We start from the raw sequence: 25053 nt of genomic DNA on the forward strand, positions 1-25053 counted from the left end.
GGAAAGAAAAGAGAGGAAAAAACAAAAACCACAGAAACTTAATGGTTTATGAAATCTAAGCTATTCATAGATCAATAATTAACAGTATACTTCTTTTTAACTGAGAGCTCTTTTGTGTTTCCAGCTGAAACACAGTAAGAATCAGGGTTTCTATAGTTACAGAATGGAGTTTCAGAATATATTTATTTCAATATGAGAGTAGAATATTTGAGTGGAAACAGCTGAACAGAATTTTTCAAATCTAACTTCAGATATTAAAGCAATATGTTCCACTGAGAGTTTCTACTTTCACCCAACATACAACAGTTGGGAGGAGAGCAAGGAAGATTTCAGATAAGGTAAGCTGCCAAGTGGAAAGATGCTCACTGAGAAAATGCTTGCTCCGAGCTCCTTCAGCTTTTCTCAGTTTTAATCCAAGTGCAAATGTTAATTCATATTCATCAATTTGGATTTTTCTAAAACTGCTGTTATAGCCTTAACTTTATCTAGGCTTTTTTGCATTAACCAGACTAATTATGGAAAACACTAGTTTAATAATAGATGTTGCCAAAATGATTGCAGCATATAGAGGATTCATGGTTATTTGGTTAGGCTATACAAATAAATTCTGCATAAACCCATAGAACTCATAAGAACCCCAAACAAGTATAATATTAGGCTCTACTCAGTATTCTATTGTAAGAATAGTTTGGCCACAGCATTCTAACTTTTTTCTCCTGGTTCATAAGTTCATTCTTTTCAGATTTCTTAGGACATGTTCCTATTAGGCCATTTTTTAGTGGTCCATCTCTTAACTCTTAAAGGTGTTGCAAAGAATATTGCCAGATGGATGAGAAGACAGACAGACAAACAGATAGACACACACACATAAGCACAGGCACACACACCTAATATTTGCTATGGTGTGTTATTAATCTTCGAACAGGCAATATAATAAATAAACAACAACTTTTAAAGCCTTACTGTATAGGTGACATGGTTTTGGTTCACTCACGAACGAAGTTGAAAAGCCTTGCTTTCTATTTGGGTTTAAAGTCTCATTAATAATGATAATGATGATAATATAAGTGGTGCTGAAGCTTTAACATATACTTATTAATTAAAAATTCCTTCACATATACATCATCTCATCTGCTCCCCACAATAACAAACTGATATATGTATTGTCAGCCCTGTTTAATGGTTGGGAAAGTTGACTTGAAGTTCGTGCAATTAGAAATTGATAGAAATAGGGCCTGAACATGTATTTGCTAACAGCTAACTTTTGTCTCTTTCCATATACACTCAGTTTGAGAAACAGCATTCAAGGACCTTCTATGCCTCCCTTACCTAATGGGAATTCTTGAAAAAAGTGAGATTTTTGGATGGGTCATACACAGTTTTAAGGCAGGTACAGTTCCTTAGAAGTACAGGCTGAGTTTTTCACAAATGATAACCACTCGCTTCCCTTGCATCCTTATGTCCCAAGTTTCTTTGATTAAATAAACCATAATTAAATTCAAGCATACAGTCACTGAGATAATACCATACCTTAACAGGCTGGCCTCAACATTCGGAATAAATTTGCTTTTAACACTGAAATTCATGTTGGCTAAATACCTAGTTGCAACATGACATCACAAGTATTGAATTGATTTCTCCCCTCAGCGGTCTTTTCACATTCATTGAAATCCCACTGTAGTCTAGCTTTCCCATCACAGAGACCCACATTGATTGACTTTTGGAGTTCTCGGCAAACCCCTCTCTTTCATAGCTGTGGTTATGGCTCACCTTTTCTTCCTCATTTGCCTCAGCCCCATTCTTTCTCCTACCACTTCTTGGGATGCATGTGGATAGTTTATTGCTGAAATGGAAATTGGGGCTGGGGAATAAGACCCTAAATAATGCTGTGTTTTTTTGAGCACCAAAAGCTCAAAATCTAAAAATAGGCAAATATCCATCATTTGAGTATGCACAAAAGTATTAGATGTGCTAAGCACTTTATCTATATTATCTATAATCTGTGCAGTGATCCAGGGCTTAAAATGGAGCTGGGCATATAGTAAATGCTTAAAGAATCTTTGTTGAATGAATGAATGAATGAATGAATGAATGAATAAGCCCTTAAGGAGGCTATTAGTTCTTGACCTGAATGTGAAAACTAAGGCTCAGAGAGTTTACAAACAACCAGTGTTTCTGATTAAAAGTTATTTACCATTTCAATACTTTTTTACTTGGTAAATTTCACATCACCTTCTGTAATTATTTTACTAAGTAGGACTTCTCTGGCAGAAATAGATGATATTAAGGTCCATAGACCTTTACCTAAGGAAACAGTAGACCACCTGTATAGAAAGACTGAATCACAATGAGAAGGACTGCTGTATTTCTCTCACACTCAAGAGAGGCAAACAATTAATTAGATTGTTTAAGCAGAAATAATCCTCTCCACCCTAGTTTGGTCACTGACCAAAATACTGAAAATGTAAACAGGACGGCAAAATTTGAGCAATCAGTTCTGACACCTAGCATCTCCAGAGAGTACCAAATGGTTACGCTTTAATGAGCCCAACTGTCTCCCGCTGCCCTCTCACCCAATTCCCATCTGGCATTTTCAGGTTCTGGCCAAACACAAAATGACGTCAGGCTTTGAGCAGTGGTTGGTGGGAACACCATTTGGTGCTAGATGTTCCTTTGCCTGTGCTCCAAGGCCTTGTTGCTGGGAGAGTTGAAATGCCATCCATGTTACTGGCCACAGGCTCGCTGAAAAGACTAGGTGAGTAAACCATTATACAATGCCAGCTGTTAGCTGTCATCTGAGAGCCCAGGTGGCCAGTCAATGTGGGGTAATAAATAGATACTTGGATTAAGAGACTGTGGAAAAATCCTAGCTTGGCTACTCATAAACTACATAGTCTCAGAAAACAAAGATTCTATGCTGAGAGCCCAGGTTTTGAAATCACACAAGCCTGGGTTTCAATTCTGCATCTACTGCTTACTGGCTCTGTGACTTGGGCAGGTCATTTAACCTCTTAGGATCTCAGGTTTCATGTTGGTAAAATTAGAATATGAACACAGATTTCAAAAATTATGGTGAATATTAAATGAGATAATACAAGAAAGTTATTTGGCACAGTTTCTGATCTACAATAAGGCTCCTAGTAGACTCTTGGTGTAGTGTAAAGCCATCTGGTCTTGTTACCCGAGAGACCTGGGCTCAGCTAGTGGCTGGCTGTGCATCCTTGTGCAAGTGACTTGTAACTTGACTTCTCTGACCCTCAGTTTCTTTATGATGCTTTTGTGAAGATTAAATAAAATCATGTATTTGAAAGCACCTGGCACAATAGTCAATGCTATCAACAGATGAAATTCATCTCTCTGTCTGCTTCCCTTTTACTTCTCTCTTTAATTAATTAAATTTAATTAATTAATTAATTAATTGGAGAAATGGTTTTAATTTTTTTCCCCCCTCTCTCTCCACTTTTACTTCTCTTGGTATCTAGTGTGGACTGAACATTTGTGTGCCCCCCTCCCCAACATTAATCAGTTAAAGCCCTAATCCCCAATGTGATGGTACTGGAGGTGGGGCCTTTGGAGATAATTAAGTCAGAGGGTGGAGCCATTATAAATTTGATTAGAGCCTTTTAAGAAGAAATGAGAAAAAACAATCTTTCTTAGCTATGTGAGGATATAGCAAGAAGGCCATCTGCCAACCAGGAGAGGGCCCTCACCGGGAACCCATTTAGCCAGCACCTTGAATTTGGGCTCCCCAGCCTCCAGAACTGTGAGAAATAAATGTTTATTGTTTAAGCCACCCAGTCTGTGATATACTGTTATGTTATAGCAGAGTGGGACAGTACCTTATGTACACTACAGCCCTCATTGTTCTAATCACAGTGTAGCTGCGCCACAGTTACATGTTGGTCCCATAAATGTTGGGCTCCAGACAGTGACTTGATGACACCACTTGGCACACAGGTGCTGTTCAAGCAATGCCTGCTGAATTAAATTTTGTCAGGTCTTATTTTTGTAATGTTGGGAGTTAGGATTGCATGTGAATTAAGAGCATCAATTCTGCAGTCTTGGATTCAAATCTCAGTTTTGCCACTTACTAGCTGGGCAGTTTCAAGCAAGTTATTTAACCTCTCTATTCCTCAACCTCTTGATTTATAAAATGGGAATAATAATAGTATCACCCTTATAGGGTTGTGATGAGGTTTTAATAAGTTAATTGTAAAGGGCTTAGAAATGTGTCTTGCATGTCCTAGGAGTATTTTGGTAAATAAAATTTATTTATCATCTTCGAAAAAGGAGGGGAAGGCAATTTTCATACCCTTCATCTTGGTTTCATTGGGATGATTAAATAGAATCACAAAAGAAAAACGTTTTTGTGAAAGGTAAAGTCACACACTGATGCTATCTATTATGAGATTTTTCCAGATAAGTTCTACTAGCAGAACTGTACTCAGAAAAGGAGCTAGAGAGGAATTAAGAAGTGAAAAAATACCCACGATCTAATAGTAAATCATATTTGTACTAGCTTTCATTTATTCTGAACTATAGTTTAGGAAGCTGAATGCAGGGTGAAATGAGGACGTCTCGTTTAGAAGTAAAGCATTCAAGAGGCCCAGGGGAGGCTCATGACAGATTTTAAATTGCAATAAGATAAGTGCAAAAAGCTCTTTGTGGGATGTGATTTTAAGTGATTTTTTTTTTCTTTATGCTTTCCTAAATTTTCCACTTTTCTACAATGGATTGTGTTACTTTTATAAACATATAAAACTAATTGTTACATTTTTGGAAAGAATTGAAATTCTAAGAAGAAAATTTGAGAGAAATTTATTTACAGCCACACGAACACACGCAGAGGGGGGAACTACTACACCCTAAATAAATATCAATATTAGACTCATTAGACAAACTTCTTTCTCAGGCCAGTTGTAGTATGGTTGTTAAAATGGTTTTCATCCAAAATAGGAGAGACAGCCATCTTAAGAATGACCACCAGCAGGTGGAAAATTACAAGAGGATTACCACATTTGAGAATGTTCCTTGTTGGGGGAAATGATTGTGTAGCAGAACACATGAGGACTATTGAAAAGATTGGTTAGAACCACAGAACGTCAGGGCTGAGAAGAGCCTGAAAAGCACATAGTTTAATACCACCATCCAGATCTTGAATCCCTTTTTAAATTTTACTCAACACTGGATCTTCTATTATCAGAATCACCTGGAGAAATTTACAAAAAAATACAAGTTTTCAGGATCCACTCCAGATGGACTGAATTAGAATCTTAGTGTGGGAGGGGTTGCAGAAGGGAGGAAGTGGGCATATTTAGGTTTTTACAATGTTTTTTTGGTGTGAAAACCATTTAGTTCACCATATTCCCAGGTAATCCATACCATCTGTAGGCAGCTCCAACTAGTAAAAAAATTTCTTTAAAATGAGCTGAATCTATTCCCACATAGCTTTCCTTCTACCACCCCATTTCATCCTAGGGGCCCTATTCAAAAAGATGGCTCCTTTTCCTACAGAGCAGCCCCTCAGACAGCTCTGATTAATTAAATCAAAGCAAACGAAAATGCATGTTGCCTTGACATTTTTTTTTTGAAGTAAATGGAAATGGAGAAATATAGAATATAAACTAGAGTTGAGAGAAACTGCTTTGAATACATAATCTTTCAGAAAACACAATAAGCCATGGTACAAACACAGAATGTCCTCTCAAAGCAATGTCAGGCAATTACCCAGTAGCCCAGAGGTATAAAGAGACCCAGAAAACTGTGCTGGTGGAAATTTCATACGCATGGGCATAGGAAGTGGGGAGGTTCCCTGGGGCTCCAGTTGCTTCCCTGTCACTCCTCTCCACTAAAGCAGCTGTGGAACAGTCAGTTGGCCTGCTGCCCTCCCCCCACATTCCTCTCCAGGCTATGTGGTCACAGCTGAAGAGAGATGGGAGATCAGTCTTCTTGGGGGTGCAAATGTCCCACAGAGTTATTCTTATATCTTGCCACTATAGTTTGTGCTAGTTCCGTCACTGAATCACTTTGTGTGTGGCAGCACTTGAATACTCAACTTCGCTGAGAATTTTTTTACAAAGGTTTGGGGTGTTTGGATGTGAAGAGAGCCCTTTGTGAAACCTGCAGCTCGAGAAAAGTTGGTGACTGCGTTGAACAGGCATTTTTCCTGACTTTGATTTCGTATCACATCTCTTTTCTAGGGTGAAGATAATTTGTTTCTTAGATAAGATCTTAGTGCAAACAAAACAAAACAAAACAAACATTCATGGGAAGGGAGTTTCCTTTCTGGTGGTGATGAATAGAAGCTGCCGGGGCAGATGAAGGAGCTGGCTGTTTTCAAGTATATTCCTGCCTTTCAAAGGCAGAGTTGAAGAAACGTTTAAACGCAAGAGTATAATATTTTTGACTTAGGAGACATATTGAACTAAATATCTGAGTGGAGGTGGGGCATTGTGGGGTGGGGTGGGGAACAGAAGTTACTAAAAGAGTGAAAAAACAGTTATAAAACCAGTCTTTTGACCTCACCAGATGTTCAGAGCTCTTGTCCCAGGTATCTGAATTTGGAATGGAGGTTTTTAGTTTTTTTCCATCAGTATTTGGAAGTAATGCATAGCCAAGGCCTTAGCGTTGTATGTAGACTTTATTGGGCTTTTACCTGGCCTTTCTATAAAATTATCTAGTAAATTTTAAACCTTTGAAATAAGTCCTCTGAGTTTGTAAGTCAGCATACAAGATGATAGTCATAGTCTTGAACATGTGAATACTGGTAAAAGTTTCAGGAAGACAGTATAAGCAGATCCTCTTTCTTCCTTTATGCCTTATCACAGACACCAGTCCTGGTAAAACCCTAATATAAGGGGAGTGAGAATATTTAATTCATGTCACCTGTTATCACTGACAATTTCCCTACAGATTGACTATCCTGCTAAAATAGATATTTTGTGAACAGTTTGCCACATCTTTATCTTTCCTCATCTCTACTCCCTGGATAGCTGAAAAGCAAATGCTCTGAATAGAAAAGACATTCTTACCTCCGTTTGCTGGGGATGACCCCCATCTCCTCACTGTCTCCCTCCAGGGTGACTCTCCTGGCTTGCCACCACTCGTCATCAGAGGCATTGATAACATGGAGAATATCTCCATATTTAAAACTAAGTCCTTGACTCGGCAGCCCACTGTCTTTGCTCTTGTCATAGTCAAACATGGCTCTGGAGGAAATGATAAGAGGGGACATTGTTAGGAATCTCTGGCAGCACAGATTTAGGATTCATGGTTTTGATTATTCACTCTTGCCCTGAGAACCCATCATCCATTTGATACCAATTCCCAGAACTAACTCCCAAATCTCAGTCCATATTCATACTGCCTTGGTCAAATTGAGGTTAGTTTTGCTTCCCCCAGGAGATTGCAAGGGAAGCCTATCAACCCCTAAAACTGGGGCACTTTCATTTGTGACCTTGGAGACCATCATTTGTGACAAGGTGATAATAGATGGTAAAGGCAGTTTAGTACCTAATTGAGATTTTTTTCCCATTCCCACTACAATCAAATTTTTAAAATAACTGAAAGGAAGGGGATAACAAAGAGCAACACGGGCATCTTTCTGAAGAAAATATTTGTGTTATGAACAAATCCTCTCAGATGTATCAATAGAATTCTTTCCTTTATAATAGGGAAAAACGGTAACAACTCAAATGTCCACTCACAGGGGACTGTGATCCTTCCACTCACTGGAATATTGGAACATCGCTGAAACTGGATGTTTGCAGAGGTCGACATAGCGACATGAATAAATGCTCAAAATGCAATAATGAAAATATATACACCTATGTTTATGTGTGTGTGTGTATATATAGAGATCAAAATGATGTGAACAAGATCAATCTTTTTGCTTACCTCGTTATTACGTTTATCACTATGAATCGTAACTCTTGCTTTATGTATCATGTTTTCCCCACTAAATAGCATTTGCTGAGCCTTTGCAAAGCCCAACAAAGTGTAATATGTATAACTGGTGGGGTGAGGGAGTTTGAAGCAGAACTAAAATGATGGCTGAGACCTTAGTAACTAGCTGTTGCCTTAAAGAGCTGACAATTTGTCTCAAGTTCTGTATTGTCCATTTCCTCCTGTATCCCCTACTCTCACAAATCACCACCACAAATAGAGCATACGATTTCTCTGGGGAAGTGAATTTTGCCTCCTCCCTGTTGATTCTTCTTTGATACTATTCTAAGAATTTCCCTAGAGTGTAACCACCATGAAAGACTAGCTAGATCCGGGAAACAGATTTTTCTAATATCACTGAGGACCAAGTATGCTTCTGTTCCTTTCTTCTTCTTTTTTTTTTCCTTATGAAAGAAATGTTGCATCTGCTGTCATGGCAATCAAAAAGAGCTGAAGATAGCATCGAGAGCTCTCAAATACTGCAGGAAAAGTTGAATTACTTGTAACACAGCCCCTTCTTCCATTTGCTCTGTCCCCAAGTAATGAAATATGGGGAGAGTTTCTCAGTTCAAGCTCCCAGAATGACTCATTTCTACCTTGATCATCTGCATGTTCCCTACCAAAGGCTTCAACAAAGTCCCAGCCAGGACAAGGGGGCTAGGACAGGACAGAGACCCACTCCTGAAGCTGTCACCCTCTGGCTGGTTGATATGACATAAATTAACTAACATTCCTGAGATATAGGTTTTTTAATGCAAAATTAGTCCAATAGCTATATTCGCATGCTGCTGCTGTGAGCATTAATAAAATAACACATATGAAGCACCCAGACCCTGGTAGGTGTAGTGTAGCAGATTGTAGTACAGTGGTTAAGAACACAGACTCAGGGGCCACACTGTTGGGGCCATGTCCTGGTGCTATGGCTTCATACTAGCCGTATAGCTGGTTACACAGGCAAGCTGCTTAGTGCTGGTGCTGTGCTGGGTCCTGAGAATAGAGTGGTGTTTTAGATGTCTGTATACATAGTCCACATGCAAGACAGCTGTACTAAGTGGCACAGTTGGGACCCTTTCTAAGGCCTCAGTTCCATCATATATAACATAGTGATGATGACAACAATGATAACAGTACCTCTGGCTGTGTTCACAACTTAGCAGCATCAGGAGCTTTTAATCTTCCCTTCACTTCCCCCACCCCAAGTTCCCTTACCATTCGGTTCTTGTCCCAATATTTCTGATCCTAAAAGTACCTGCATCTCTGGTTTGGCTTCAGGCTCCTTCTGGATGTAAAGTGTGGGAAGCCGAGATAGAAAAGCCATCAGGAAAGCTGACAGGTGGTCATCAAGAAAGCAGGCTTTAGGATCAGACTGCCTGGGTTTGCAGCTTTTTAATTAATTAATTAATTATTAAATTTATTGGGGGTGATATTGGTTTGCAGTTTTTTAACTGTGTAATCTTGAACGAGTTAATTAACTTCTCTTCAAGTTTTCTTAACTGTAAAACAGGCATAGTAATAACAGCAGCTACCTCAAAGAGTTGTGGTGAGTATTAAATAAAATCATATATGTAAAGCACTGCAACATCAGCCTGGCTTGTGAGTGCTCAATAAATGTTAGCTATTATTACTATTATAATTGTTATTCTGAAAAAGGTACTGGGCTTTGAATCACAGGATCTGGGTCCCAACTGTGCCACTTAGTACAGCTGTCTTGCATGTGGACTATGTATACAGACATCTAAAACACCACTCTATTCTCAGGACCCAGCACAGCACCAGCACTAAGTAGATCCTCAATGCAGGTCTGTGGAAATGTCTCAGATGGCCTTCAAAAGTCTTAGCGTCCCATGTGTAAGGGGAGGGGAGCAGAGACTGTTCCCAGAGGTCTCCACCAGGTCAGACATTTATTTTCCTGCGCTCTATTCTATTCTATTCCTAATAATCTTTGATGGGACATTTCCTCCTCCTGCCTTTAGTAGTTGGTGTCCTAGAGGAAGAGGGGTTCAGTGACGCACTCTTTCTATGGGTGCTATTTATCTTGGACAATCTTCCCCTTTAGGTTCACATTGATTCAGACTTATCAGGTTCCTAAAAACACATTTTGGCAGCTTCTGGCTCCTTTGGATATTAGTGGATCCTCTGGTCTGGGGAAAATGCTACAGTACACCATCACCTAATTTAAAAAGCAATAAGCTGTTTTTAATTTGCCTTATGTGCTAATTTATCACAGCAACTTTTATAAAATGCCATTAAGACTCACACTTTCTACCCAGGGTGCTTTTAACAGGTTCATTAGACAGTTAGAATTAGACATGAATAATGCAAGGGCTCTCCCATTCCTCCTGCCCCTCCTGCATTTCAATGTGTGGTGGCCCCAGGCAGGCCAGCCAGGGAAGTCTAGCAGGGAAGAGGGAAGCAGCTTATTTTCATGGCTGGGCAACATGGCTGTGAGATACTTGGGTACCTGACTTAAATTATGCTTATTAAGTGCCCACGATATGGTAAAGACTCTATATTCATTGTCTCACTCAGTTTCCTGGGTAGGTAGGAAGGCTGCATATGGGTTAGATGCCAAGCTTTGGAAAGAGAAGAGACCTGGGTTTAAGTCCCAACTCTGTCATTCCTAGTTGTAAATTTCAGTATGTTACTTAACTTCTTAGATGACCTCTTAGCCGTAGATGACCTCTCCCTCATCTATGAAATGCAGGTAATGATGACATAAACTCAAAAGATTGTTATAGACATACAACAATGGGATAATGCGTGTAAAGTGCCCAACACCAACATAGAATGAATTTCACTTTGTTATTATTTCTGCTAACAATCTTGCTGTATAAGTATTTTTGATCTTATAAAGGAAATAGCTGAATTTTTTTTTTTTAAAAAAAGCTAGTTAATGGCAGAATCAGAATTCAAATAGAGGTAGATGTGTCTGAATCAAAAGCCCAGCCTGGATTTCCTGATTAGGAACGTCATACTTAGACCTCATGACCAATGGTTTCATGATTTGATGATTACGTATCTAATGACACCATAGACTAGACTTCAAGAGAGAGGCATGAGTAGTTTACTAAGTGCACATTCAGTTCTCTCAACTGCCTTGCAATGCATATTTTAGCTCCGTATTGCAGATGAGAAAATATAGACTTAGATAATTCAAGCAATGCATCCAGAGTCACACGAGCTATCAAGTGGTGGGGCAGAACTCAACACAAAACTTGTCTGCCTCCGTGAGGTCTGTGAACTTTCTGCTATGCCAACCCACGTGTTGTTTTTGCAAGCAACTTTCTCCAACCAAAACCACCCCCATATCCCCAATTGGGCTTAGACTGCAGTAATATTTAATAATCATGGACCATATCAGTATGTGTGTTTTCCATGTTGGTCAGAGGATTGATTTTGGCTGAATCACTTTAGGCTGGTTAGCAGCATGCCAAGGGTGAGGAGAACTCTCAGGAACAGAGCCTCTAGGAACAGATGTGTCACATGGTTATCGAGGATATGGTAGGAAGAATAATCCCGCAATCCCTCTCACCAAAGATGTCCACACCTTATTTCCCAGAACCTGTGAATATATTACTTTATATGGCAAAAGGGATTTGCAGGTGTGATTAGGGTTAAGGGTTTTTGAGATGGGGAGATTATCCTGGGTGGAGCCAACCTAATTATAGGAGTCCTTAATCTTGAAGAAGGCAGGAGAATAGGTCAGAAAGATACAACATGAAAAGGACTGCTATTGCTGGATTTGGAGATGGAGGAAGGTAATTTGTTATAGCAGCGATAGAAAACTAATAATACAGGACAAGAAACATGGTTTAATAGAGGGCAGGTAGAAGGCAAAGGCCACCAGTTTGATGATCCTGTTAAATATTTTTTGGAATAAAAATACTCAGCAACAATAACAATAAAAATACTCAGCAACAATAACTCAAGCCTGCTGAGTGCTTATTATTGGCCAGATCACGCGCAAAGTACCTTTCCTTTACATAGTGACATCTTACTAAATCCCTGTAAATAGCTTGAGATATAGGAATGATTATTTCTGCTTTGCAGATAAAAAACTTAAGGCTTTAATTTCTTACATTTATACTTCATCCAATTTTCACAAAAACCCTATGAGATAAATATTATTGTCCCTATTTTCAGATAAGAAAACTGAGGCACAAAAGAACCAGTCTTTTTCTTCTCTTAAGTTGCAAAGCAGCCTGCTTCCTCCTCTCTTGGGAAGCCAACAACCTCCATTCTTAAATGAGAATGCATCTCATCTCTACTGGATCAGAAGCGACCAAAGGTCAGGAGCTCCCTGGTCCAACTTCTGAGCCAAGTCTTTGAAAATGCATTTATAAAGGAGAAAATAAACCAGCAAGTCCCTCTCCCGTGTGCTGTGAACCTGTTTGGGCTGGAGAAGCTTCTGTTTCCATGACAACTTTAAGATCCAAGAAGCAGACTGCTTCAACTCAATTTCCTTAGTCTCTTGAAGTTGAGGCCTCTGTTTGATTAGAAGAGACCTGGTTCTCAGTTTTCCACACAGCAAGAGAAAGAACAAAAGCAGCTAGATAAAATCTGCCCTCTGCTCCATCCCACTGTGCCTGGCTTGGTGGGTATGTTCCATTGTTAATGTAAGTGGCAGAAGATGGTGCAAAATGCAGAGTTTGGAGTGAAGAGACACTTTCAAGTGAGTTCATTTCTTCCTAGCTGAGTGTTGTTGGGAAAATGAGTGGACTAATCTAAGCCTGAATTTATCTATAAAATGGACTTAACCATTCCCAAATATCAGCAAATTTGCAGAGATTCAATGAAATGACATAGGAAAAACATTTAGCACAATAACTGCCAACCAACAGTTCCTTTACTTTACCCCTTCTGTACTCTAGAGATAAGAGAAAGTTATTTCTATAACTATTGAAAAGAGAATGTAATTTCATGTCTTCTAAATATGATATAAAAATATACATATAGTAAACCGTCTCAAAGCACTTTCCCAGCAGGAAGATGTGGGAAAGGATGCTGGGCTGGGAGCAGAGACATCTGAACTTTAGTTGCTTTTATTTTATGAATGATCAATTTCCAATTGTTTCCTCTTCTTTAAAGCATTCATTCACCCACTTACAAATCTGATACATAAGTGTTTCAGAAAGAGAGAGGGCAACCTGGAAGGAGGAAGAAACTTGGATGGAGTCAGGAGAGCAGGGTTCTAGTTCTGGAGTCATCATAACCTTACTGTGTGTTCTTGAGTAAGTTACTTAACTTCTTAGTTCTTCAACTTCTATATACTTAATAGGCCAAAAAAAAAAAAAAATGATTTAAGGTGTGTTTCAGCTGTCGTGTTCTATGCTTCCATTCTGCAAAACACATTGGGGAAATGAGGTAACTGTCCATGTGGCTGATATTAATATGTGTCTCCTAGGGTTGTATTTGCATTGTGAAAATCACTCTGTGTCATCTCTTTCATCAATCCCAGAACTACTTCTTTTCCCCTCCTCACTGGGAGTTAACTGCTCTTCCCATGTATTCTTATATCACCCTGTATTGTGATTTTTAATATTTGCAAATTTTAGTTTGTATAAGCATGGGGTTCATATTCCTTTTATCCCCAGAGTATACCACATAACAGATGCCCAATAAAGGTTATTTTTTGTTATTCAATCTGTCACCTATGCTTGTCATAGGGAAGTCCCTGGGATGCAATTTCTTTTCCTTTAGAGGCCTTGGCAGTTGGAAACAATAAGTAAGGAAGGCCTGAGCAGCGCCCAGCACAGGTCCCCCCGTCTTTCTTAGGAAATGATGAATATATGTGCAATATTCCTGACTTCCAAGTCAGAACACGTTCACCCCAGGGTAGAGGAAAATGTAACTCTGTACTGATAACTTCTCACATCTCCCTGAGGAATCATAACCTCGACACCCCTGTGGACGAGTCATCATTTCCAGACTAATTAAGATCTAACAAGGCCACTTATTTCCCCATTTAGTTCAATAATGAATTGTTCTCAATGGAAAGGGTGGCTAAAGCTACCAGCAAATCAGTCTTAGCCTGTGTTGACTCTTGCTAAGAGACCATCAACCAACATGACATTGTTTATTGAGTGACTATTGAGCACATAGTAGGCCTTATGACATGTCAGGCACTGTTCCAGGTATTTATTATCTGTGATTCAAAAGATACTCCTTATAATGTAGGCATTGTTCCCATTTTATAGAAGGGTAGATGCCCTCTGTGCCATGGACTGTGGTATCACATGGGTTATGTCATTTAATCATAAATAACCTTGCAAGGCAATTTTGTGCTCTTTAGAGATACCCTTCTCATCATTCCAGATTGTTTCTTTCCATCTCTGTCCTCATCCAGAGTTAGGAGGGTGTTGGGAAAACATCAATTTCTACTATACACAAAGAATCAGGCAGTCGCTGTCATGACTGAAGATGGAAATAATTGAGCACCAAGCAGAGGCCCTCATGGCCTGGGCCTTTTTGCAGCTGCAGCATTTTGATTATAATTGGGGAAGAAGCATCTCTTCCAGTGGCAACAAACCTCTCTCTCTCTCTCTCTCTCTCTCTCTCTCTCTCTCTCTCTCTCTCTCTCTCTCTCTCTGTTTCTTCTGTGTCTCCAGTGTTTCCGACTCCCCAGGGGACATGGTGTGAGCTGATTGCACGTCTGGAGGCCTGCGTGTTGATCGTTTAAGACAAGTCATCATCCGAGTCTCCAGGGATGGGGCCCACTCCAGCCTGCCTTCTCTCTCAGGCTTTCCTAGCTATCTGTCAGGTTGGTTTACACTGTGGTGCCAAATGACAGGCCCCTCGTCTGAGAGAAGCAGAGGCAAATCTGAACCTGCCCGGGCAGGGCTTGACAGAGTATAGCAAATGGTGCTTCGGGTTTCAGGGTGGGGTGAGGCCGGTAATATCAATCTTCTTAAAATCATTGTCTTCTCCCCTAAATGCTATTTGCTGGATACTCAGAAAATGAAATATGAGAAAGAAGAACATGGTCAGGATAAATAGCCCAGGCTATCATAGTTATAAAAGCTCTTATGGTCAAGCCTTATTGATCAGGCAATCAATAGATATTAATCAACATATTTCAGAAAGGCTGATATAGCCCTGCAACCTCTTATTTCTGATCTGAGCTAAAAATGTAGATCAAGCTTTGATATTCACTCTTTAGGGTCTTACTACCACAAATCCGTTAACTGACAGTGGAGAAAAAGAAATATAATGATAAGGAATTTCATTGTTGCTGATGCACAATTACAATTTAAATTTTAAATTTATATATAGAACACTCATGTAAAGATCATGAGATGCGGACATCAGATAGACCTGGGTTCAAATAGTGGCTCTGCCACTGAAGCAGTTGTGTGATTTTCGTCTCTATATCTATGTCTCCAAAGATGCAGAATGAGGGGCAAGAACTTCTGTCCAACAGAGTCCTTATAAGAATTACATATACAAGAGCTTTTAGAACCCAGTAGATGCTCAGGATTTGTCAACTGAATCAAATCTAAATTTATTCCTTATAAATTCCATCCCTTTTTTCTAGTGTTGCTCACAGAAGTGTAAACAAAGCAAGCCCACCTCTGCTTTCCAATAATACATTCTTTTAAGTATTTACTGACTGACAAGTGATATCAGCTGGCATGATGCCTGGCTTAGAGGAGGTGCTGGAGAAAGTTCATTTCCCTCATGAGCATATGAAAAGGGAAGAAAGACATCTAAGAACATCTGATATAACTCCTCCAAATTCTTCATGGTGATTGATCAGGGTTGGTAACAAAATTCACATACTGCAAAACCAGACTATTGGGCAATCACTTCAGCTCCCCCAAAACCAGGCTTGTGTTTTTTGTTTTCTTTTGTTTTGTTCTTTCTATGAATTTTCAGAAAACTGGATGGGAATTATAGGCCTGGATTGAGGCAAGAGAAGATCTGGGGTTAAGGAAAACTTCCCTTTAAAATCTCTCATGTGTGAGATAAAGGCTCCCATTATCACCTACTGAATGAGGACAGAGAATTTCTTAGTCAGGTAGAAAACATCAAGTTTAGGATATAATTTAACTTCCACACACAGATATGAGATAATAGTCACTTAAATATCAAAAGCAATATTATATTATTTATAGAGTGCCTACTGCCTGCTATGTGCCAATCACTGTGTTATTTGCTGAGGACTCAGCAGTGAACAAGAGGCTTGCTTCCTGTCCTCATGGAGCTAAATGATTGAGAATATAGGTAAGGGGTGTATTCATTCAGCTACTCACTTATTCATTTTTTTATTCATCAAATAGTTATGGAGTATGTAACCAATAATGATTTTAGGGCCTTGGAGCCGATCAGTGAATGAAAACGGACAAAAATTCCTGCCTTCATGAAGCTTATATTCTAGTGAAAGAAAATGAGTAAAAAACAATAAGTAAATAAGAAAATAGTATAGTAAGTTAGGAGTTGATCATTGCAATGGAAAAGGTTGAAAATAGAGCAAGGTAAGTGGGGTTCAGGATTTTGAGATGAAGTAGAGTTACGGTGCTGGTAAAGGCTATATTTTTAAATAGGGTGGTCACAGTAGGACTCACTGAGAAAGAAACATCTGAGGCAAGGCCTGAAGCAGGTGAGGGAGTTAGCAATGCAGGCACCTGAGGAGAGTGTTCCAGGAAGAAGGAACAGCCAGGGCAAAGGCCCTAAACATAGTTCAAATTGAGTGCAATACGTGCTATCATAGGATTTGTATGGGGTGCCATGAGATCGCACAGCAGAACCTCCATCAGGTGCTCAGAAAGGAGTTGATAGCTGAGAGGTGGTGGTAGCACATCTGTACCCCACCCAACTGAGCAGGCATGTCCTTCAGGCATTCTCCTAATGGGAACCTCCTCTGTAATAATAGTAATCTCACATCCTGAGGACTCAGCTTTCTTCCCTCAGCTTCTCCCCTTTGTTACCTCTCCTTGGAAGCCTGTACATGAGCTGGTCCATGGAACATCTTCCTTTCCTCTCTCAGACACACTCCACTGTTCAACTTGCACAGTGCGGATGGAATTTTTCATCTAAGAATTTTCCTTAACATTGTTTAAAAAATCAAAGCATCGACTAGATGTAAAGAAATCAGCATAAAATCATCTGGCAAATTTAAATCCATTCTTTGAAACTCGTGACTGTCTCTGGGAGCCCTTCCTGAGCCTCTACAGAGAGGGCTATCTATTCCCTTGTCTGTTCCAGGTTGCTACCTTGTACATGATCTTATTCTTGCACTTAGCAGGCTACGTTGTAGTTGAGTTGCCTGTGGGCCTCTTTTTCCAGACCGCTCAGCTCCTGAGGGTTAGGAGAAAGAGTCTCATTCATCTCTGTCTCTCACACTGAGCACAGAGGAAGAGGCACTCACAGCACGAGGCTAAATTGAACTGAACTGAATTCAGAACCCAAGCCTTGTGACCTTGGGAACATGACTTTGCTTTTTTGGATTGCTTGTGGTGCCTCATCCATAAAATGCAACAGCAGAAAGACATACAGCCTGTGGAGGCAACCAAAAGCTTCCCACTCTGAATGTTGAGTGGGACAGCCTCACAGCTCCCCGGTTCTGTGGGACTGGCCAGACCTCGTGCTCTGCAAGACCCCAAGCTTCTCCCAATAGTGCCAGGGTTTAAGCCATAGAGCAAAGGAAAGGTTTTGGAACCCAAGCTCTGGGTGATAACTCATAAAGCTGGCATTTCATTTTTCCTGTCACCTCTGATTTTAGCAGCAATATTTAATACAAACTTCACAAAAATAAAAATCCTCTCGGCTCTGTAGCACAGACATACATTTGGCTGCTGTGCTTCTTGTTTTGAATCAAAGGTTAGAACTGATAAACGAAGCCCGAAAACAGGCTTACATTGCTCACAGGTATTTCATCATTGAGTTTTAGGTATAGTGATAAGTGGTAGTGGAATACTTAGGTCAGATGAATGCTTGATTCCCATCAACTTTGCTAAAGGAAAACAGGTATTAGGTTTTGAAGAAATGCCACATAGAGTGGTAATTTGGAATAGTGAGGAGCATTACTTCCTGTTTTACAGTTGGGTGAGCATCCTAAAGGAACTAACTTGTTGTGAAGTTAATCGAGGCAGAGTGCTTGGCAAGGAAGAGGCTCATTGCCTAGGACAGATTTAGATCAATTCTGACAGGAAGGAATATCCACAAGGGGCCATTTTCAATTTCATTTAATTAGTTAGGGAAGACGAAATTACCAACATCAAGAAGGGAGAATATGGAACCTATAAAACATGGAGAGAAATATATATTTGAGTGAAGTAATTTGTTTGCTAATCCACAGAGATATGGGCTTTTGTAATTTCATGGTTAAGTCACAAAGTTCATAATTTCCATAAATTGGCTCTGGTGGTAGTTCCCTTACCTAGTCCAAAATCTCTCACTGGGATTTGTATTTTTGTATTACTTTGCGCTCGCGCGCGCGCTCTCTCTCTCTCTCTCTCTCCCTCTCCACACCGCCCCCTTGATTTTTGTTGTTTTCAAAATCTGATACACTAATAAATATCTCTTTTGATGGCTTTAAATAATTTCCAGTAATACTATTTTGATAAAACTGTTAGAAGTTTTTTTTTTTTAAATGACTTATTGTTGTCTTAAACACATGACGTGAAAATACCAGTTGCATATTTTTTTTTCCAGGTAAAGATGCTTTAGTCTATCTATTACCTGATGGTATGGGATTCAAGAAGAGGAAGAAATGAGGAAGGAAACTAACAATTATTGAGTACTGGCTATTGGTTAGCCACTAGAGTAGGCACTTTACATATGTTGGCATTAAATAATAAGAGCACTTTGAATTTGTTATTAATCCTTCATTTTACAAATATAAAGAAATTAAAAAACCCTGAAAGCCAATTTAAAAAATGAGGTTCACAAATATTAAGTCATTTGACCATGGTAACCTAGAAGTGAGTGACAGAGTTAGGAACTGAACACGGATCTGTCTGTCTTTTGTGTCTAGACCCTCCACTGTATGTCTGCCTCTGTAGAGCATCTTTTCTACCAGAGAGGAGAATCAGCTCTCAGAAGATGACTGATTAAGTAAAGCACCTACTTTTATGTTAACATTCATTTGTTCAGCATATATGAGTTAACCACTTACTACATGCGAAAAACCAGTGCACACACACACACATCAATGAGATTCTAGTCCAGGTGGGAAATAGTCATGCGCAAAAATAATTATAGGACTATAAACGATGTAAAGAGTACATAAATGAGTAATTAACAACATGCTGCTGAATAAATTGAAGACAGTTTAGTTCTAATTACTAGACTAGGCTTCATGGAAAAGTTGGCATTTGTGGCAAGTCTTGAGGAATGCATATGACTTCGCCAAAAAAATGATAAAATAAAGAACATTAGAGGTTGAGGAAAGTTGAATAAAAGCATCAAGTTACCAAAGAATGCTTTGAGTTTAGAGAATTAACTATTCATTGTCCAGAATTCCTGGAGTTCACTGAGTTAGCTTGGGGGTGTGGTGGGAAATGAGGTTGGAAAAGTAGATGGAATATAGTGTATGGGAGAATTTGAAAGCCTGATAAGGAGGTGTATCATTCTGTATGTAAAGAACCCTCTTGCGTGTATGGGAAGACTTTCATTCCTTATAGATAAATTCAATGAATGAACTTTGTTTTCGACATAATCGCTTAGTGAAGAAATCAAGCGGGTGGTTGGAAATGAGAACTTATATTCGTGAGCAAGTTAAGTCTAGAGATAGATTTAAGTCATTAGTTCAGAGTTAATCATTGAAATCATGTTTGACTCTCTACCTTTCTCTCTTAAATTGATAGAACCCCCAGTTTTAGCTAAGTACTAAGTATTGCCATACAGCTAAAGGTTGAAATTTCTTGTATCTCCTTGCATCTAGCTATATCCATGAGACTATGATCTGACACATAAAATGTAAGCAGTAGTGGTATATGGTACTTCTGGAAAGTCTACTTACTAAGAAGATGTCATATTCTTGTTTTGTTCTCCCTACTTTTAGCAAAGCACATGTGATGTCTGATGCTCTACCAATCACTTCGGACACTGAGGACAAGGCCATCACCCCAGGAATGGCAGATCAGTACACTCGAAGGAGGCTGAAGGTTTCTGACAAATTCATAGACTGCCGTACCAGCCCTGAACAACCCACCATGACATCATATATACATGAGATAGAAAGCAACTTCTTGTTTAAGTTACTGTTATTTTGGGATTTTTATATGTAACCAAACTTAATCATTTTTGATATACAATAAATTTAGAAGAAATTGCCAAGTGAGAGTACAATGGGAGAGTGGAGAAGACTAGGGACTGAACCTTGGAGAGTACCAACATTTGAAGAAGTTCAAGAACATGGAGAATTGAGAGTCAGAGCCAGATTACAGTGGAATGCTTATATGAGTTTGTGTGTGGGAGCAGGTGGGAAATGGTGGTGGAAGTTATACCCAGTTTAAGACGTCTATTTCTAAAAATAAAAAAAACAAGAAGCTGATGGTGGAGCCTCTAAAAACTAGAGTGATTCAGGCCACTTCCAAGACAAAGGGTTGGCTTATACAAGGTCAATTTCTGCTCCCAACTTCCCAATCATTTAATCCATGCCATCTCCCTTGGGGAAGAATGATCAGGAATGAAAGGAATGTCTATGAAAGGGAATGCCAAGGATGGAGAAAAATGTTCTACCACAAATAAAATAGGGTCTTTGATTATCACTATACTTGAGTATAAGTTTACCTTAAATCATTCTTTTGCCCTGAATTTGGCACCATAAAAGAATCCCTCTTCTCTGTTCTACCAGAGGTTATCTAAAGATCAAAATCTGCCTATCAGCAATTGCAAGGGGCTGGTGGTGACGAACTATTGCCTGTTCCCTACCTTCTGTGCTCTATCTATGGCTCTGCATCCCACAGACCTTCAGATCTAAGCACTGAAAGCCATTTGTAAGGAGACATTACTAAGTTCTGCAATAAAGATAATTTTAGTTTTCCTCAATGATTGTAAACCCTATTATTTGTACTGCAGCTTAGTGAAAAGGGTTTCCTAGATGCTCAAGTCTGTTCATTAATTATTATTTTCAAGAGTAACACAAAGCTCTGACAGTTAACAACAAAACACCTTCACATATGTCATTAAGTCCTCATGATAGCCCCCTGGAATAAGCAATTTTATTCCCTTTGATTTACACTGAGACTCAGAGAATATGATGATGAGAAAGCAGATGATGAATATGATAATAATATAAATAGCTATCATTTACTAAACTACTACTAAGTACAAGCAGAGTGTTAGGAACATAATATTCTTTTTAAACATTCACAGCAATCCTACAAAGTTAAGTTAGTGATCCCATTCTATAGGTAATAAAACCAAGATTCTAAGCGGTGAAGTGACTTAAAGGTCACACAGCTAGTAACTGGTTGAGTCAATAGTCAAGCTGTCTTCTGGCTCCAAATCCTCAGCCCTCTCCTGTACACCGCAGGGGACATGACACTGAGACTTACCCCTTGCCAGCATTTTTCTTCACAAAAATGTCGCACCTGACCCTGTGATGTCCCAGGAAGCTGTCATTTACCCTAATCTTTCTTGGGGAACTATTAGATGGTAAAAACAAGTTCAGACATTCAGTTCATTGAGACCTCTGAAAGAAGCCTGAGCTAGAAACACAACGCTGTAATTGGTGATTACTATTACAACTTTTGTTTTGAATAATGAAAAGACTGTTTAAAGATCAGGGAAATTGGTGAGATTTAACTAGTTTATTTTTATCATTGTGCCAATGGAATTATTTTACATTATTTCTATGCTAATGGGTGCACAATTTAGTACAATCAGTGCTTTTAGTATATTGAAAGGATAAAAATAGCAAGAAAAAACCAGAGAACAATTTGGTAAAGTTTAAGTGGATTTTTCCTTTTCTCGAAAAACTTTGATGTTCCTTTATGTTTCTTTTCATTCTAATTGGAAATCAAGAATAAACTAACATGGATCAAATCTTTATGGCAAACTCCAGTTATTCATTTTTCTTGTTCATCTTACTAATCAGTATTTAGTCTGCAGGATCCTACTAGTAGGCTGTTCTCTCCATGTGGGGAGTTGGCAGTAACCTTTTTCCCTCCAATTTTTACAAGTGGGGTTAACTTCAAAACTTTTAAATGAAATGTTCTTTGATCATTTCCTTATTGAAGCTGTGAAAAATCTTTTAAATAAAATCAAAGGGCATTTAGAATGCTTCTGACATAGTTTCTTAATAAGGAAAAGTCCCTTAAAGTGTTAATATAGCTGTAAGTGAGGAATTTGAAAGTTCTTACCTCACCTTGCCTTCTTTCTGTATTCTAAGATTTGCAAAAGAAATTATAAACCATAACCTTCTGTAAAACTTAATGAGGCAACTGGGGAGTAACAATCATATCAGGAGCTACTTTTATTTAGCAACTACTATGTGCTGGGCTCTCTGCTAAGCAGTTCAGAGCCATTATTTCAAGTTCTCACAAGAACCCTACAAGGGAATAGGTTTTATTATTATCCTTGTTTTACAGATGAGGAAATTAAAGTCTAGAGAGGTTGTCCAGCTTGAGTCAAGATTCAGCTGATCAAAAATGAGAGTTTATTTTATAGAGCTGTTGTGAGAATGAAATGGGATATTGTTTACTCAGTGAGTGCTTGGCATGGTGCAGTGTTGCTGCTTAAATTAATACTTATCTCAGTATTCTTTTCAATAGTATTCTCAAGCATTGCACCGTCTCTTTTACTTTTGGGTTCTTGAAATACTTTTGTCTGAGAAAAAACTGACAGTGACATGATTCCCTGTTTTGATTTATTCTGTTGGTCAAAATTTGTTGATTGCTCACCATGGACCTGTTCTAGCATATTCTTGGAAATTACTTAGAAATTAGTAAAATAATCCTAATTATTTGTATGTTTTGGGGGATTTTGATGATAAAATCATCGGCAGATATGTCTGTGTTGGGTATGGTAAACTTAAAATGTCTGTCTTGTGACAAGATGTGGTTAGTTTGTGATTCTTTTTTCTGAAGGTCCACTCAATACATTATTTTAGTAAAATATGATATTCAATTGACAAAAACTGTAAATTTTCATAAGTATCCCGAGAAAGTGCGCTGGAATGGGGTTCAGAAGCCCTAGATCTCATTTACAACTCTGTCCCTGACCAGATGGGTGGCCTTGCTCAAGCCACTCCTCCCTTCTTTGCTTCTCAAGGTGTCATTCATAAACTGAGGACTTTCTGTTTCAGGATCTAAGTTCTCTTTTTTCTTTAACCTGACCTGATGAACCAAGATTCCTTGCTGAAAACTCTGCTCTTTGGTAGGTGAATTAGGAATAGAAACGAAGAAAGCCTGGTACCTGTGCTCCTGGACTGTGCTGAGGAATTTAACTTCCTACACACTGATAAAAATCTTTTTAAAAAGTGATGTAAATGGTATTTGCATTAGTTGTTAGCAGGCTATCTAATTGTTCTGAGAAGATCAATGATCTTCGCACAGGGGTTAAGTAAAACAGCTTCACCTCTCGTAATGTCTTATCATGCCTACTCTTTCATCATCATCATCATCATGCTAGTCAAGATAGAAAGGTAATTGGCCACAAACACAAGAACAATTTCTTTTCTTCTAAACTAATTGGATCAAGAAAAAGGGACTTGACTAAATACCTCTTAGTCATAGTCCACAAGGAATTTCATTTCATGTTGCTATTGTACTCCATACATACTCTAATTCAAAGAAATTATAGAACTGTGCTGTTACTGTGCATGTTTGTGGCTCCCCCAGCAGTCACCAGTGACAAGCAAAGTTCCTGGCAAAGATCTCTCATTATAGAATAATTAAGTTAACCATTTTGAACTATTATTTGATCTTGACATGATGAACTCAGAGGTCACCCTCAGTACTCAGTTATGTCAGAGGTTGTATTACTATGATTATGCTGAAGAATTAGCTCAGAGTGTAACCTGAAGCCTTCCAAAGGGTTGATAGCTGCATCCTTAACTCACTTCTCAGACTGGTTACTCAGCAAGTGAATCGAAAACATTATACCTCCTCTTCTCCCTACCTCACTGCTTTTGGAGTTATATAAAACACTTTGATTTACATCCAGAAAACTGAGAAGGAGGAAAGGCAGACGGTATAACATTACAGGAGCGTTATGAAGTCCTTGTGCAATTTTAAAACCTCAGTTACTTAAAAGAGTATGATAGATGCAACCTATAAATCACATTAAAAAGCAAATTGAATATTCCAGAACCGGTAGGAATTTCTGTTCGTTGCAGAATACATAGTGGCACATTTCCCAGACTGTGTTCTGTCACTGAATAACTATTTAAATGCTGGATTAAGCAATGTTTGTTTACTATAGGGCTCTTCAGAGCCTTCAATGTAATCATTTGCATTGTGAATCTATAAGAAGGTTATAGGATATGTAACTGTTTCACAAACATTTGTAACAAATGATTTAGAAGAGCATATCCTAGAAGACAGTTCAACTAGTACATTTCATAGGTACAAGTCCTATTGAACGATTTACCAGGTAAGGAGATTTATTCAAAGACATTCAAATATGGTACTTAGTAAAAAGCTAGGACTGGATTTCAAGTAGTCTAGTTTCCAGTGCAGAAGAGTATACTTGTTTTCACTATGCCATATTACAGACTCCTAGTAGCCAATGAGAGAACTTTCTACAGTAGAAACATGATCCCTTCTATTTCATGAAATCCTGTTTGTTTGACTGATAATTAATTATATTTTAGTGCAGGGGGTTATAATCTCTGAGATACCCTTGATATCTAGTACAAAAACGACCTTCTTAGAAATATAATTTCCCACTGTAACAGCACACAAGAGAAGTGTGGCTTAAAATTCACCTTTTAGGCATTACATAATAATGGAAGAATAATTGCTCAGCTGTTGACTAGAAACATCTGGTGAAAAACCACGAATTAGGTCCAATTTCCAAACAGCCCAGTAGCTCTCTGTCCTGTCTCGGGTACTTGTTCTGAAGCCTAAGTTCCAGCTGACCTGTCCAGAATTCCCTCCTTTCTGCTCATCTAATTCCAGTCACATTCTTTAAAGTTTAACTCATGTGGAATTTTTTCCT

General features: G+C 38.8%; 1 protein-coding gene and 1 long non-coding RNA gene across 5 annotated transcripts in view; one reads left to right on the forward strand and one right to left on the reverse strand.

The window, feature by feature from the left end:
• The window catches only part of DLG2 (discs large MAGUK scaffold protein 2), a 1673246-nt gene that overhangs the window by 58697 nt on the left and 1589496 nt on the right, over positions 1–25053 (reverse strand). For all 4 annotated transcript variants that reach the window (XM_039848192.1, XM_039848194.1, XM_039848195.1 and 1 more), the window contains one exon: positions 7032–7208. In XM_039848192.1, the coding sequence (XP_039704126.1) occupies positions 7032–7208 (177 nt within the window). The remainder of the gene's footprint in view (positions 1–7031; positions 7209–25053) is intronic.
• On the forward strand, positions 162–20223 carry LOC120590427 (uncharacterized). The gene is made up of 3 exons (XR_005649719.1): positions 162–338; positions 2598–2755; positions 19949–20223. It is a non-coding gene; the product is annotated as an uncharacterized LOC120590427 (long non-coding RNA).

The sequence above is a fragment of the Pteropus medius genome, unplaced genomic scaffold (genome assembly GCF_902729225.1).
Source record: "Pteropus medius unplaced genomic scaffold, Ma_sr-lr_union100, whole genome shotgun sequence".
NCBI lineage: Eukaryota > Metazoa > Chordata > Mammalia > Chiroptera > Pteropodidae > Pteropus > Pteropus medius.